This window comes from Lepidochelys kempii, chromosome 21 (assembly GCF_965140265.1).
Source record: "Lepidochelys kempii isolate rLepKem1 chromosome 21, rLepKem1.hap2, whole genome shotgun sequence".
NCBI classification, from domain to species: Eukaryota; Metazoa; Chordata; order Testudines; family Cheloniidae; genus Lepidochelys; species Lepidochelys kempii.
The window spans coordinates 10,092,967-10,105,466 of record NC_133276.1 but is presented as its reverse complement, the minus strand read 5'-3'; the positions used below and the strand labels follow the sequence as shown (position 1 = coordinate 10,105,466).

Below are 12,500 nucleotides of genomic sequence, written 5' to 3'. Positions count from 1 at the left end.
ATGGATGTCTTCCCGCCCTGCATCCACTCTCACACACACTTTCGGACCTGCATGCATACAGGTGCTTGTACTTGTGCAGGCATGTACTTGTAGACTTTTGTATACACACGCAATGTTGGTCTGTGCTCACACATACTCGTGTCACCACATACACCCAGCTCACACACGTGCACAAGCACTTTAGGAAGGGGGTTTAAAGCTAAACCAGAGTTTGCTCTGCCCGTGCTCTACCTACAGGGCTGTCTTCTAGGATCTGCATTATTCCCTCTTGCAATGAATCATTTGCAGTGGTGCTTGATTGTAAATACACTGAAAAGTCCTGCAGTTCTCTAACCACTGAGAGCTATCACCTCTCTGCCAGCAAGTTATACATGCTAGGATGCAGCTGGCACAATGGTAGGAGAGCGCGGTATCCACAGCTGCTTCCACTAGCATTGATACTGAATTATCATGGTCCACTCCAGTGGACTGAGAATGAGAATGGGCGCCAGGAACTCCTGACTTCTAATCCCAGCTCTGCCACTGACCCCTTCTATGGCCTTGGTCACATCACTACACCTCTCCATCTTGCTATCTCTGCAATGGGAGCCCAAAGGGGTATTATTTTAGAAATGGAGCCACAGCAGCAGCCCTTGAGGACTGAAGCAGCGCTAAGAAATGAGGCTGCTGGCTTGTTCTAGTTCTAAAAACACCCATCAAGCACCAGGGTGCTGGACAACTTCCCCTCCATTGTTGTATGTTACCACTAGGGCTATTTCACTGCATGTGACACAAGCTGCATCACAGAGTGTGACGCATGGGCAGCCCAGCTCAAGGGGTTAGCTTCTGGGACCACTCTCTCACCAAAACTCTTCAGCCCCTGCCAACCTAAATCACACTTTATTTCCTTAAATCTATGCGCACAAGAGGGCGAGAGGTCATGAACAAGTGAGCGCAAAGGTCTGCACAAGTTGGTACTGGCTTTGCGTGAGTGTGTGCAGCAAGGCGTGCAAGGGTTTGCGTGAGAGGGCTCAGAATTAATTGATATTTGCACGGCAGGCTGCTTGCACAAGTGGTTTGCAGATGCACAAGCGAGCCTTTGCATAAGTGGGTTCTATATGTGCACAGCTATTTGCAGGGTGGGGCCACATTCAGTATCGACACCACTATTTTCACAGGGGAGGGCTCTCCTGTGCACACCTGAGCAGGTGTGATATGTGATGATGGGTGTACAAGGGAGTAATCGCATGAGACAAGCTCGTGGACCAGAGGGTACGTGGGTGCGTCAGTTTCTACTTCTTGATCCCAGAGCGTGGCAGGTCCCCCAAGTTCAAACTGTCCATGGTCTATGCTGGTGACACTTGACTGGAGGAGACGGAGGATACCTCGGTCTTGCTCTGGGATACGGTCGAGGAGACGTCATCATCCCCAAAGGGGTTCTTACCGCAGCAGATTGTGGTGATCATGCAGTTACGGAACTGAAGGGAGAGAGAGAGAGCAGTGGCACCTTTGCACAGCACATACCTCCACGATGGCCAGTGGAGCCGTCCCTCTGGTCACCAGACAAAGAGCACTTTGCTGGGTTAGATATAATACCTCGCCCACTACAGAGATGCTACCACCTCGTGGCGAAATGTGGCAGCTGTTCCAACTGCATAGGCAGCACTAAACAAATTAAGGCAGAAAGCGACAGATACCAGATTCAACTGGAATTTGTTCTGGGACTGGAATAGCAGGGGTGTGCTATTAGGCAGGAGGAAGATGCATCTGCACAGCTGTGGTGAAGCTCATGACTTGAGTAGCAAGAAGACTGTACGTCAGGATCAAGATGTGTTGGCAGCACCGACACTGGACTGGGATAATAGAGGGATTGAGTTGGGTTGGCAGGGCTGGGTGGTGTCCCAGGGAGTGGAGTAGCAGGGGTGCTGCAGGTTGGGATCAAGGTGCATTTGGAGAGCTGAGTAGAGGAGCCCAGGGATGGAATAGCAGGGGCGGAAGCTGCAGGTCAGGACTGAGGTGCATTGGCTGGGGACGCAGAACTGTGAGAGCAGGGGGTGCTATAGGCCAGGTTCAGGGTGCACCCTTAGAGTTCTGGGGGAAGCCTAGGACAGGAACAGCTTTGGCAGGGAGGGTTCCTCTGCCTGGCCCTGGGAGTCTCACCTGTTTGTTCATGAGGACATAGATGATGGGGTTGTAGAGAGAGGAGCTCTTGGAGAAGAAGGCAGGCACTGACATGAGAGTAGCGGTGAATTCCGCTCCCTTGTTGGTGAAGATCCAGAATGCCACCAAGGCATAGGGCGTCCAGGCCATGAGAAAGCCCAGAACCATTAGGATCACCATGCGGGTCACCTCCCTCTCCGCCTTCTGGGTGCTTGCCGACTCCTGCTGCTGCGCGGCTGCCTGTGGGAGAAGGAGAGGGCAGTGAGCCAAGGAGCATATTGCACAGTGCTGAGCTGTCTCCCACCGGGCAAGCTAGAGAGAACTGGATATCTGACATGGCTGGAGTCAGGGGACAGAGAGCAGGTCGGAACCCCTTTGCTGGGAAGGCTGACCCCTGGGCCGAAGACATTTCAGTTGGTATTGCGTTATGCCCAGAGGGGATCTAACCACTGCACAGAACATGGATGAGATCCAGGGGCAGGGGCTAGCTCCACGGCTCTGAACCCGGGCTAGTTCTGGAGCACAGACTAGATTTACACATGGAACGTGGAATGGCTCGCACCCAAGGCAGCACCCACCAAGTCATAAAGTGCAGCCGATAAACTCTCTTACCTGGAGAAAGGAGAGGCTGAAAGGGGCACACGCGTGACCCTGATTTGCGCTTGCGGAGAATCATCCCTGCTTTCGATCCCCCTGTGAGGCTTTGAGCCCCCTCACCGCCCGCTGATAAATTATGGGTGTGAAGTTTTATGTCTCTTGCCTCTCTGCTAAGCCTGGGCCTGCCTCCAGAGGAGATGGGGGAGTGAACAGAGCTAACACCGGGGGCGATTCATAGATTACAAGGCAAGAAGGGACCACTCTGATTGTCTAGTCTGACCTGGCCAAACCCATGCAGGCTTGCATTGCCCACTGGATGGTGCTCCTTGTGCTTCAGGGAGCCTGTTCTCCAGCTGAGGACCAACACCCTCTACCCTCTCATGCTCGTCTCTCTTCGTCAAACCCTGAGCAGCTCAACCCACACACTACCTCTCGGACTTTGCATATGAGCCGCCCGTAGGAGAAGAAGATGACCACCACCGGGATGATGAAGTGGATCATGAACATGTAGACGACGTAGGATTCATTGTGGTAGTCAGGGTTGAGGGTGTAGTAATCTGGGCCACAAGAGCACTGCATGCCCTCGGGTATGTATCTGCGGAGTGAGAGAGCAAGCAAAGCAGAAGGGTTAGGTCGCGCATTTCACAGGGGCCCCCGTGAGTGGGGCTGCGTTGAAACTGGTGAGGTGACCTAGAGTCTCTGTGTCTGCAGCAGGGTGTCTTGCCCATGGGCTGGAGAGCCTGCGGCTAAGCCAGCCCTTGATTACAAGATGAGCCCCACAGGAGAGCAACCAGGTGATTGCAGTATAAAAGGCAGCAGGCACCTGCAGGCAGGGTGTGTTTGAGAGCGTAGCTGAGACTTCCAGAGGCAGGAGGAAGCCTGGCAGTAACCCAGGGAAGCCCAGAACACAGGAGGTTGTGTGGTGCTGGAGCTGCTGGAAGAAGGCACTGCAGAGAGCACGCATGGTTCTGCAGAGCCCGAGCCAGGTAAAGCCTGTGAGTGGACATTGAAGAAGGGAAGATGGGGAACTTCGTGTGCGTTTGGACTTCTGAGTTCTGGTTTTGGATAAACTCTGTTGCTAGCCGGGGGAGAACGGGGGAAGAGTGAATGAAGAGATTGAGCTCAGAAGGTCACTGGAGCCTAAGCAAGTTCATAGAGGGGCTTGGATGACGGGGAAGTAGAGGCAGAACAGCCACAGAGGCAAACCTCGCCACGATGGGTCACTCGGCAGGCACGGAGTAGCCACGGTGCTGCATTAGCAATTCCTGGAGCCTCTGAGAATGATAGCACCAGCCAATGGCGCTGTGGCCAGGCACTGTGTGTGCTCCTTCCAAATTTCTCGGCCCATGCCCTTCAATCCTGACCTGCAGCCCCCACCCTCTGCAATGCCAATCATAGAATCATAGAATATCAGGGTTGGAAGGGACCTCAGGAGGTCATCTAGTCCAACCCCCTGCTCAAATCCTGGGCTCCCCATGCCCAGCTCTGCCAATGCACCCCCTCTGGCATATTGGTGTGAGGCAGAAGTGCATGCTTCCACATGGGGCTCTGGTGAGCCTGCCGCACTCCTTCTCTGGGTGACGAGAGCTGCCGTGCCCCAGGGCCATGCAGCCCAGGAGAGGATCATGCAGGGGCGGTGATTCATTCAGGAGAAGGCGGCATGTTTGCCGTTTGCTCTGTGCTGACACATTGCACTTGGACATGTAGACATCAGTTTGTTGTGACAGACGCTCTCTCCCACGGGGAGCAGGCGATTTATTCCCGTCCCTACACGGCTGAGCATTTGGCTGCCATGTGCCACCTGTTCTTTCTCCTGAGGAGCAGAGATGACGGGGAACCTACTATGGCTCAGTGCAGGTATGAACTCTGAGGCGTCTTGGACTCCCTGCTGCTGAGAGGCTGCGTCCCTGACCATCTTGCCTAATAGCCATTGATGGACCTATCGTTTGCGTCTGTTTAAATTTTTGCCTGTAGAATTCAAAGTAGAATAAGATTCTTTCCATAGGCTTTTCAGAGGAGCCTACAGAATTCAAAAGAGGATTCTTTCCCTGCTGTAAAATTCTATAGGAAGGATTTTGATTTTAATTAGACCTATAGGATGGATCTCGTCCTCTATGAACTCCCATTGGACTTCGGAGTAATATTTGTTGTGGGTCGAGCTTGGGTTGTGGGCAAAGCTAAATGGACCCCGGTTACACTTCTGCAGCATCCTATTGGTTTCATCCCTAGTCAGTTCTTTAGTGCTTTTCCATAAAGAGAGAGATTTGTGGGGGGCGGGGAGGGGGTCCAAACTAAAAACCCCTCTGATATTTCTTAGTTTATCAGATTTTGGGTTCCTATGACTCAAAAGCAGCTTTGTTACTTTTAATAGCTAATGTCCTGATCCCTGCAGAGTCACGTAAGTAAATTTACTCAAGCAAGTAACCCCATTGACTTCAATGGGTTTGCTGCCAGGAGTAAATCTAAGTCTTTTTCGGGATCAGGTCCCAAATTTGTGCAGCAGGAGGGCTGTGGCGAGGGCAGTTGCTTTGCCTGTGCTGGAGGGGAAATGACAAGTGAATTCATGTGAAAGACACCAGATTGACAGCCCTCCTTAATGCTCAAGTCCTGTGTTTATCCACGGAGTCTATACAGCAGAGGATTCCCATACTGTGCTTCAGTCCTGACCACCCAGCTCCTGGCCAGTGTGATATTTGGGCTCAACTTGAAACAATAAGGTCTACGCCATGTGTAACCTTAATCTTAATTCATTGATTTAACTGGGATTTACTGTTATATGTAAGGATTAGCCCCGGGAGCTGCCATTGCGGGATTGGGCCCCTACCTTTTCTTCACTCAGAATTCTGCTCTTGCTAGGTTAGTCTGCAGTGACTGCTGGAATGGGGACAAGTGTGTGCGTGGCTGGCTCCCCGGAGGAGAACACAGCTGTTCGACGGAGCGCAGCTGGTGGCCTATGGCATTAGACAATTGTATTATGAGCAGACCGTGCTTCCTCCTTGCTCACAAGCAAGTACAGAGAGTCTCTTCTCCCTTTGCTTGGTGGCCTGGGCTCCTTTGTCATTTCCCCTCTGCGGTAGCAAGAAAAGAATATGTAGGTCTGTATTTGCCCTTCCTGTGGTGAGTTCTCACTTCCTGTGGTTGGGCTGATCAGAGAGCTTTCGGGCCTGGAACAGCAAGGGAAGGGGTTGCAGGTCGGGATTGCGGTGTCCCAGCAGAACTCTGTGTGGGACTCAGAAATGGAATAGCAGGTGGTGATGTTGGGCCAGAATGAAAAGCATTGGCAGAGATGGGGTGAAACCCGGGACTGGACTATCAGGAGATACTGAAGATCAGGACTGAGGTGGTGCCTTAGCAGCGCTGTATGTGGGGAGTCTAGGACAGGAATAGCAGCGAAGGCTGTCGGGTAGGATAGAGGTGCGTTGGCAGAGCTGTGTGAGGAAGCTTGTAATGCCCAGATGCATGAGGTTACATTTTCAGGAAGCATCCCAAAGCACAGAGTCTGATTCTGCTCTCATTAGCGCTGGCATTAATCAGGAGTAAGTCCATTTAAGTCAATGGCATTACCCCAGTATCAACCCAAGATACACAGATCAGGTTCAGCTCCATAATTGCTTCCATGCTTCCAGGGCTCATGCACAGGGGGACACCTGGGTATTTGGGATTCAAGTATTTAGATGGCAGTCTTTGTCCGGATGGTGTAAATACTGTCTGTGTTTCGTATTACTCACCTGGACCAGCCAAACAGGGGTGGAGCAGCGCAGGAAAAGGACATGACCCAGGTAAAACTGATGCCCATCAAGGCATGGGTGGCAGAGAAGCGGAAATTGCCCATGGGCTTACACACCACGATATAACGCTCTATGGCCAGGACAACCAGCGACCACAGGGCAACCTGACCTGGGGGAGAAAGAGACAGACAGAGCAATCTAACATGAGTGAGCTGTTAAAGGACATTGGGGACAAGAACTTGTCTAAACCTGCTCTTATCTAAACAGAGGGGAAGGATGGTCTGGTGGGTACAGTACAGAACCAGGAGTTGCGTCACAGGGCTGAACTGGATCCGGTACCCTGCAGCTTCCCCATCTCACTGTGGCTTGAGCAGAGTCTGCCTTTAGAGTGCCTAAGAGTCTGCCCCCAAAATGGCCATATAAAGAGCCCAAGGGCCTTTTGAGTCTCTGAGTGTCTTGTTTAGGGCCCTGGTCATTTGTCATCCCCTAAAGTCAATGGGCCAAGTCTCGACCTGGTGTGAGGAAATACGGCTCAAGGCATGAACCCTCGCTTGCACCATGTCTGAACCTGTCCTGATGGCTCTAAGAGTCTAAATGGGTATTTGGTATGTGTTCCCACTGCAGGAGAATGAGCCTGGGCAGGTGCTGGTGTGTTTATTTATCAAAGGATAATCAAACTTTAGGGGATTATGAGTGTTTAGCCTGTGCCATAAGCCTGTTAATGCCCCCAGCACGTGCTCATCCGCTGATAGCTACACTCTCTGTTCAGCTTTCATGAAGAACAGTAGCTCTTGCGGCTTCCCTTTAGCATAAACTTTTTTCTTTCTTTCCCCCCACAGTTGAGACTCTCCTTGTTCTTTGCTGGGTAGAAATGGGAAGCCTGGATAAGACAGAGGGCCTGAAAGAACGTGAAAGGTTAGAAGCTGTTGTCAGGCACAGAGATGAGGCCTTTTCACTGAAGGAATTAGTGATGACACTAAGTGGCCCTTCCTCTGCTCCCTAATATAGACCTGGCCCCACTTCCAATCCCTGGCATAGACCAGATTTGTTGAGCCTCTTTTCCTGGTGGCAGGAATATCCCCATTGCCTCAAATGTATTCAGGAGTGAAAATTACCCAGTGAAATTTTAGCCTTTTTTTTTTTTAAACTCCTTGCATTGATTGAAAACTGTTCCCTTCAAGAATTTGCTCTCTGAGCTGTGTTTGGTTGGCCGGATAAGTCCGCAGGTATCATCTCTCTTTGCTGGTTGGATGAGCACAGAGATGTAAAATTAATTCATGTTGCTTGAAAATAGACTTTTTTTGCAAGTGGTTGTGCCACGGAGAGTCGATCGCAACCCTGCTTGCAGGAGTGAAAGATCAAAGAGCCACGAGTGCGGTCAGATCAGTTGGGTTTGAAAACACCGCTGGATAGTCACCGCTGGAAAATTTCTGCACTACTTGTGCAGCTCTGCTCAGAAATAGAGACTGAACCCTGTTTCCACTCCTTGAGACTGACCATGTCATTTTTACTCTTATTGAGAGCAACCATATCTTCCTTCAGCTCCCTGATACACAATTAACCCTCATTCTGCTCCCAGGTTTAGACCTTTCCTCCTCTTCCATAAGCACCAAGCTCCTCATCTCTAGCCCAGAGGAGACTCATTTTCCCTTCCCAAATACAGATGGGGTCATCTGTCCTTCGCTGATACTGATCGGATCTTCCTTCTCCTCCCAAATACTGACCTGCCCTTCCTCCAGTATAAAAAACCTGTCCTTGCTCCAAACTGCAGCATCGCTGCTGTAAGATGCATTGCTTTGGACCACTGGTTTTATATAACCGTGATAGCATCTTCCACTGGGAACCTGGGGCAAGCTTACATGCTCCTGGAGTTCTTACTGTTGCACCAAACATTATTTTGTATTCCCCATGACAGCCCTAGTATCGATGTCTTCCACTTCTCCACGGAACTGGAACAACATGGGGTAAGTTTCCCAGGCACTGTTCTAAAGAACCACCCTAAGGGAATTTCAGTCTCTTGGACTTTTTAGTCCTGGACCCTTCTGCTGAGGCTACCAATAAGGGGGCCCAATTAATGTTGGTTGTGATGCTGCCTGTCAGGGGATAAAGGCCCACCCATTTGACGCAGGCCACTGACTTGGTCTCTGATGTGGTACTAATGTCTGGCCGGGTTGACATGACTAGCATAGCCCAGGAGGTGAAAGCCTTTGTATTAGGGGGCAGTACTCAAACCTGGGCATCTGCCTTCAGGTGCTCAGTTCTGTACATGAGTGCTCCCAGCAGCACTGCAGATGCTCAAATACATGCGTTAGCCACCTCAGCCCAATAGCTCCAGGTCAGACCATGGAAGGAAGAGTCATTTTCAGTCAGGCTGCCAATGAGCGTTGAGAGTGACCTGCTGGGAAGGGCTTCCACACAGAATTCAGCAGGGCTTATTCTAAACAGTGGTGGAGGATCTTGCTAAAACCATGGCAGTTTCCAGATTAATCTCAAGATGTGCTTGCCTTCGTGTGGACCCTAGCGATGGGCTCAAACCCAGCCCTTCCCAATTCAAACACCCCTGAACTTTGGGTCCCAGATCCTTAGCTGAATTTTGCGGCTTGGGCTGATTTCTTTTCATTGCCTCCTTTCTGAAACTCCTGGTGTGGTTGCAGTCAACATGGGCTTCCAGAACAATTTTTAAAAGTCCCCAGTCTATTTTGGGCATGGCTCATAGCTTGTCATTGGGCTGGTTCTCAAATCACTGTGCCATACTGTTGTGTGAGGATGTAGCATGGCCGTTTCGTTTAACCATGTGGTACCTTTGCATTACAATGCAACACACCCTTCCGGGAGTGGCATAATGTACTGATGCCACATAAGGCATGTCTACGCTGCAATTAGGGGATGTCATAGCTAGCTCAGTGTCACCAGAGCAGTGAATCTGCGGTAGCATGGGGCTGTACAAACCTGCCTGGAACCCTGGGTAATTACTTGCATGTCTAGCCCGTGCTGAAACGTGCAGTGTCTAGCCCACTAGTGCAGCCAAGAATTTTTCAGTGAGGAGAAACAGACTGAATGAAAGCCATCTGCCTGGATGGCATGCTTCCAACTGGAAATAAACCCAGGGCAAACTAGACCTTCCTTTCGCTCCTCCTTCCTCCATCCAGGCAAGTGCATGCATCATTCCCCCTTCCCTGAACATCCTCAGCTCCCGCCGCTGAGCTCTTACCTCCCAGTGTCGCAAAGAAGCCCTCCACGGCACAGCCCATAGGCCCGAAGATAAAGTAGCCGTTCCAGGCCGTGTAGAAGGTGACAGTGAAGCCAAAGCAAGCCATGAAGAGATCGGCCACGGCCAGGTTGACCAGGATGTAGTTGAGTGGCTGCCGCAGCTTCTTGTGCTTGAAAGTGACAAGGAGGGTGAGGAGGTTGATGGGGAGCCCGGTGAAGATGAGGAAGAAGATGTAGCAGCACACGATTCGGTACTTCCAGGGTTCAGCTAGGTAATACTGTGGGTACTCAAAGGGGCTCCGCACCAGCCCTGTTTTATTGGAGAGCGGCACATAGAAATTGATACCTTCTGTCCCGTTCATCCTTCTGTTATTTTAGCAGCTGCTCTTTATTATTTAATTGTTTCTTTCTTTTTTAAAAACCAATTTAATTCTATTGTCGACCTCAGTAAAAAACAATCCCCCCACCCCCAACAGAAATCCTTAAGAGAATGCAGAGCTGGTGTGTTGTCCCTCATCTACATCCCAGAGCTGGCAGCGCCAGGATCCCATCGGGGTTTTTATATCCTTCGCCCACTTCTGCTGGAGTGGAGGAGGGAGTGAGGGCGGGAGGGGCGGATTAGGGTCTAGGCTAAGTTTGTATGACAAGGACAACGGGATTGAGAGGGGCTGATGGTTTAAGCGCCCTCTAAGCAGCTAGTTGGCCCCAAAACCTGCCTTAAGGCGTATTAATTTCCATTAAGTGTTTAATATCTTTGAAGGAATTTGGTTTATTTGGAAGTGAGGTGAGGCAGGAGCAGAGCGATAAATTGACAGGTGCTAACCATGAAAGAATGATAGGTGGGTAGAACGGTAGAACAGAGACAGGAGTATTGGAGAGGAATTTCTGTACCCACTTGAATTCGATGTAAATGGTAACCCTTGTGACTGCCCAGTAGCTAAGAAGGTGAGCTGGTCAAATTATTTGAGAGGAAGGATGGTTTGGGAGTTAGTGCACTGGCTTAAGACTTGTGAGACCTGGGTTAAATTCCCAGCTCTGCCACTGACACCCCGTGTGGCCATGGCCAAGTCACTTAGTCTCTCTGTGCTTCAATTTCCCATCTGTACAATGGGCTCTGTTCCACAGGGTGGAGGGTCTAGTGGTTAGTGTAGGGGATGTGGAGTCAGGACTCCTGGGTTCTATTTTTTACCTGCAATTGTTTTTGCTTCTGCAATTGTATTTGTTAGTTGCCAATATTCAGCAAATAATTTGGAAAAGCAATTTCTGACTGCTGGGTTGTTTGTAATCTGCTTGCTTGGACTGTTCAGTATTTGATATTTGCTGTGTGTGGTTGGTCACTTAAGTCACATGGTATTTTTTCTGCTCCCTCACTGGCTTGCTGTCTGAAACTTCAGACAGAAAACAGGTTTCAGAGTAGCAGCCGTGTTAGTCTGTATTCGTAAAAAGAAAAGGAGGACTTGTGGCACCTTAGAGACTAACAAATTTATTTGAGCATAAGCTTTCGTGAGCTACAGCTCACTTCATCGGATGCATTCAGTATTTTCCACTGAATGCATCCGATGAAGTGAGCTGTAGCTCACGAAAGCTTATGCTCAAATAAATTTGTTAAGTCTCTAAGGTGCCACAAGTCCTCCTTTTCTTTAGACAGAAAACAATGACTCTCACCCTTCCAACGTTCAGATTAATAATTGTTCATGGGAAAATTTATGAAATGTATGGGGTTTCATGAACATCTGAATACTCAAAATAGTGAACTGGATTCTGAGCAGAATCAGGTCCTCTCACTGCAGGTTCTGGCCTCATAGTAGGGACGGCTGAAGCAGCAACACTTGAATTTTGGATTGTAGACGCAGAGCTTGGCAAACCTGAACCCACACCCAGACTGGCTCACAATAGAATAGCATCTGAATAGGTGCCTTGGAACATTGCAACATTAAATGTACTTGAGCGATATCATCAGCTTTGGGCATGTCCACATGTTGGGAAGCAACCAGCCTTCTTCTTTTGCAAGGCTCTTCTTGACCAACCACTCCTGTCCACGGCCAGCTCCTGCCTACCTCCTGTCCTTCAGGAGGAAGTTATTATCATTGTTGTTTGCTGGGATGCGTTGTGGTAGCATCTACTAGCCATAGTTGTGCCCAGGAACCAGTTGTGCTAGGCATTGTACAAACACAGAACAAAAAGACTGTCCCTGCCCCCAAAAGTTTATAGTCTAAATACGTACTGGGGTTTCTAGGCTGACGTCTCAACTGAATTACTTTGTAAGCCAAATGCTGTTGCGATGCCAGGCTGCCAAATGGAACTAGCAAGAACAAATGCAGATGGTTCTGCTGGGTTCTCATTTCCATGCAATCCTTTCTTGCAGCCCCTGGTGCAGCTTAGCTGGGAGGTGGATTGCACTGGGTCTTTGTTGCAATTAGGTTTCTGAAGTATGTAATTGAACATCTGATCCTGCACTTGGAAAACCTTAGTGCTTTGAAGGGATACAGTGACTGGGAAATATCTCCTCCTTCCACTTTGGATGGTGGGCTGAATGTATAACCCTGTCCCCTCACCCTGCTCCTGCCCTGCTTTGGGGGATGAGCTTTTTTAAAAAAGGATATCATGGAGTCAGATCCATTGACTCATTCCACACAGACTCCTGGAGGAACAGCTACCAGAGGTTAATGAATTCCATTGCCTGCTGGGTTCTTGAACCAGAACCCCTGGGCATGTTCAGCTCCGAATCCAAACTTTGTAGCTTGGGGTCATCCATGACAGATGGATCTGAACCAGAACTCCAGCTCTGAACCTTCTCAGATTTTTCAGAAGTTTGAATCTGGATCA

The 12,500-nt window shown here is 49.9% G+C and overlaps 1 protein-coding gene across 1 annotated transcript; it reads right to left on the bottom strand.

Annotated features, from left to right (window-relative positions):
- Positions 1-1,325: 1,325 nt before the first annotated feature.
- Positions 1,326-10,036, bottom strand: LOC140901171 (blue-sensitive opsin). Its single transcript, XM_073319517.1, has 5 exons — positions 9,676-10,036; positions 6,465-6,633; positions 3,166-3,331; positions 2,140-2,379; positions 1,326-1,457 (listed from the first exon to the last, which is right to left on the bottom strand). Exons 1-5 carry the CDS (start codon positions 10,034-10,036, stop codon positions 1,326-1,328), a joined length of 1,068 nt encoding a protein of 355 aa, XP_073175618.1.
- Positions 10,037-12,500: the final 2,464 nt, after the last annotated feature.

What these genes read in the sequence shown, in the direction of transcription:
- LOC140901171 (XM_073319517.1), bottom strand. Translation starts at nt 10,036, where the DNA reads ATGAACGGGACAGAAGGTATCAATTTCTATGTGCCGCTCTCCAATAAA. An exon ending in CCCCTGTTTGGCTGGTCCAG is followed by an intron (nt 3,332 to 6,464) that starts GTGAGTAATACG and finishes CTCACTCCGCAG; the next exon opens with ATACATACCCGAGGGCATGC. An exon ending in TCATATGCAAAGTCCGAGAG is followed by an intron (nt 2,380 to 3,165) that starts GTAGTGTGTGGG and finishes CTTCTCCCACAG; the next exon opens with GCAGCCGCGCAGCAGCAGGA.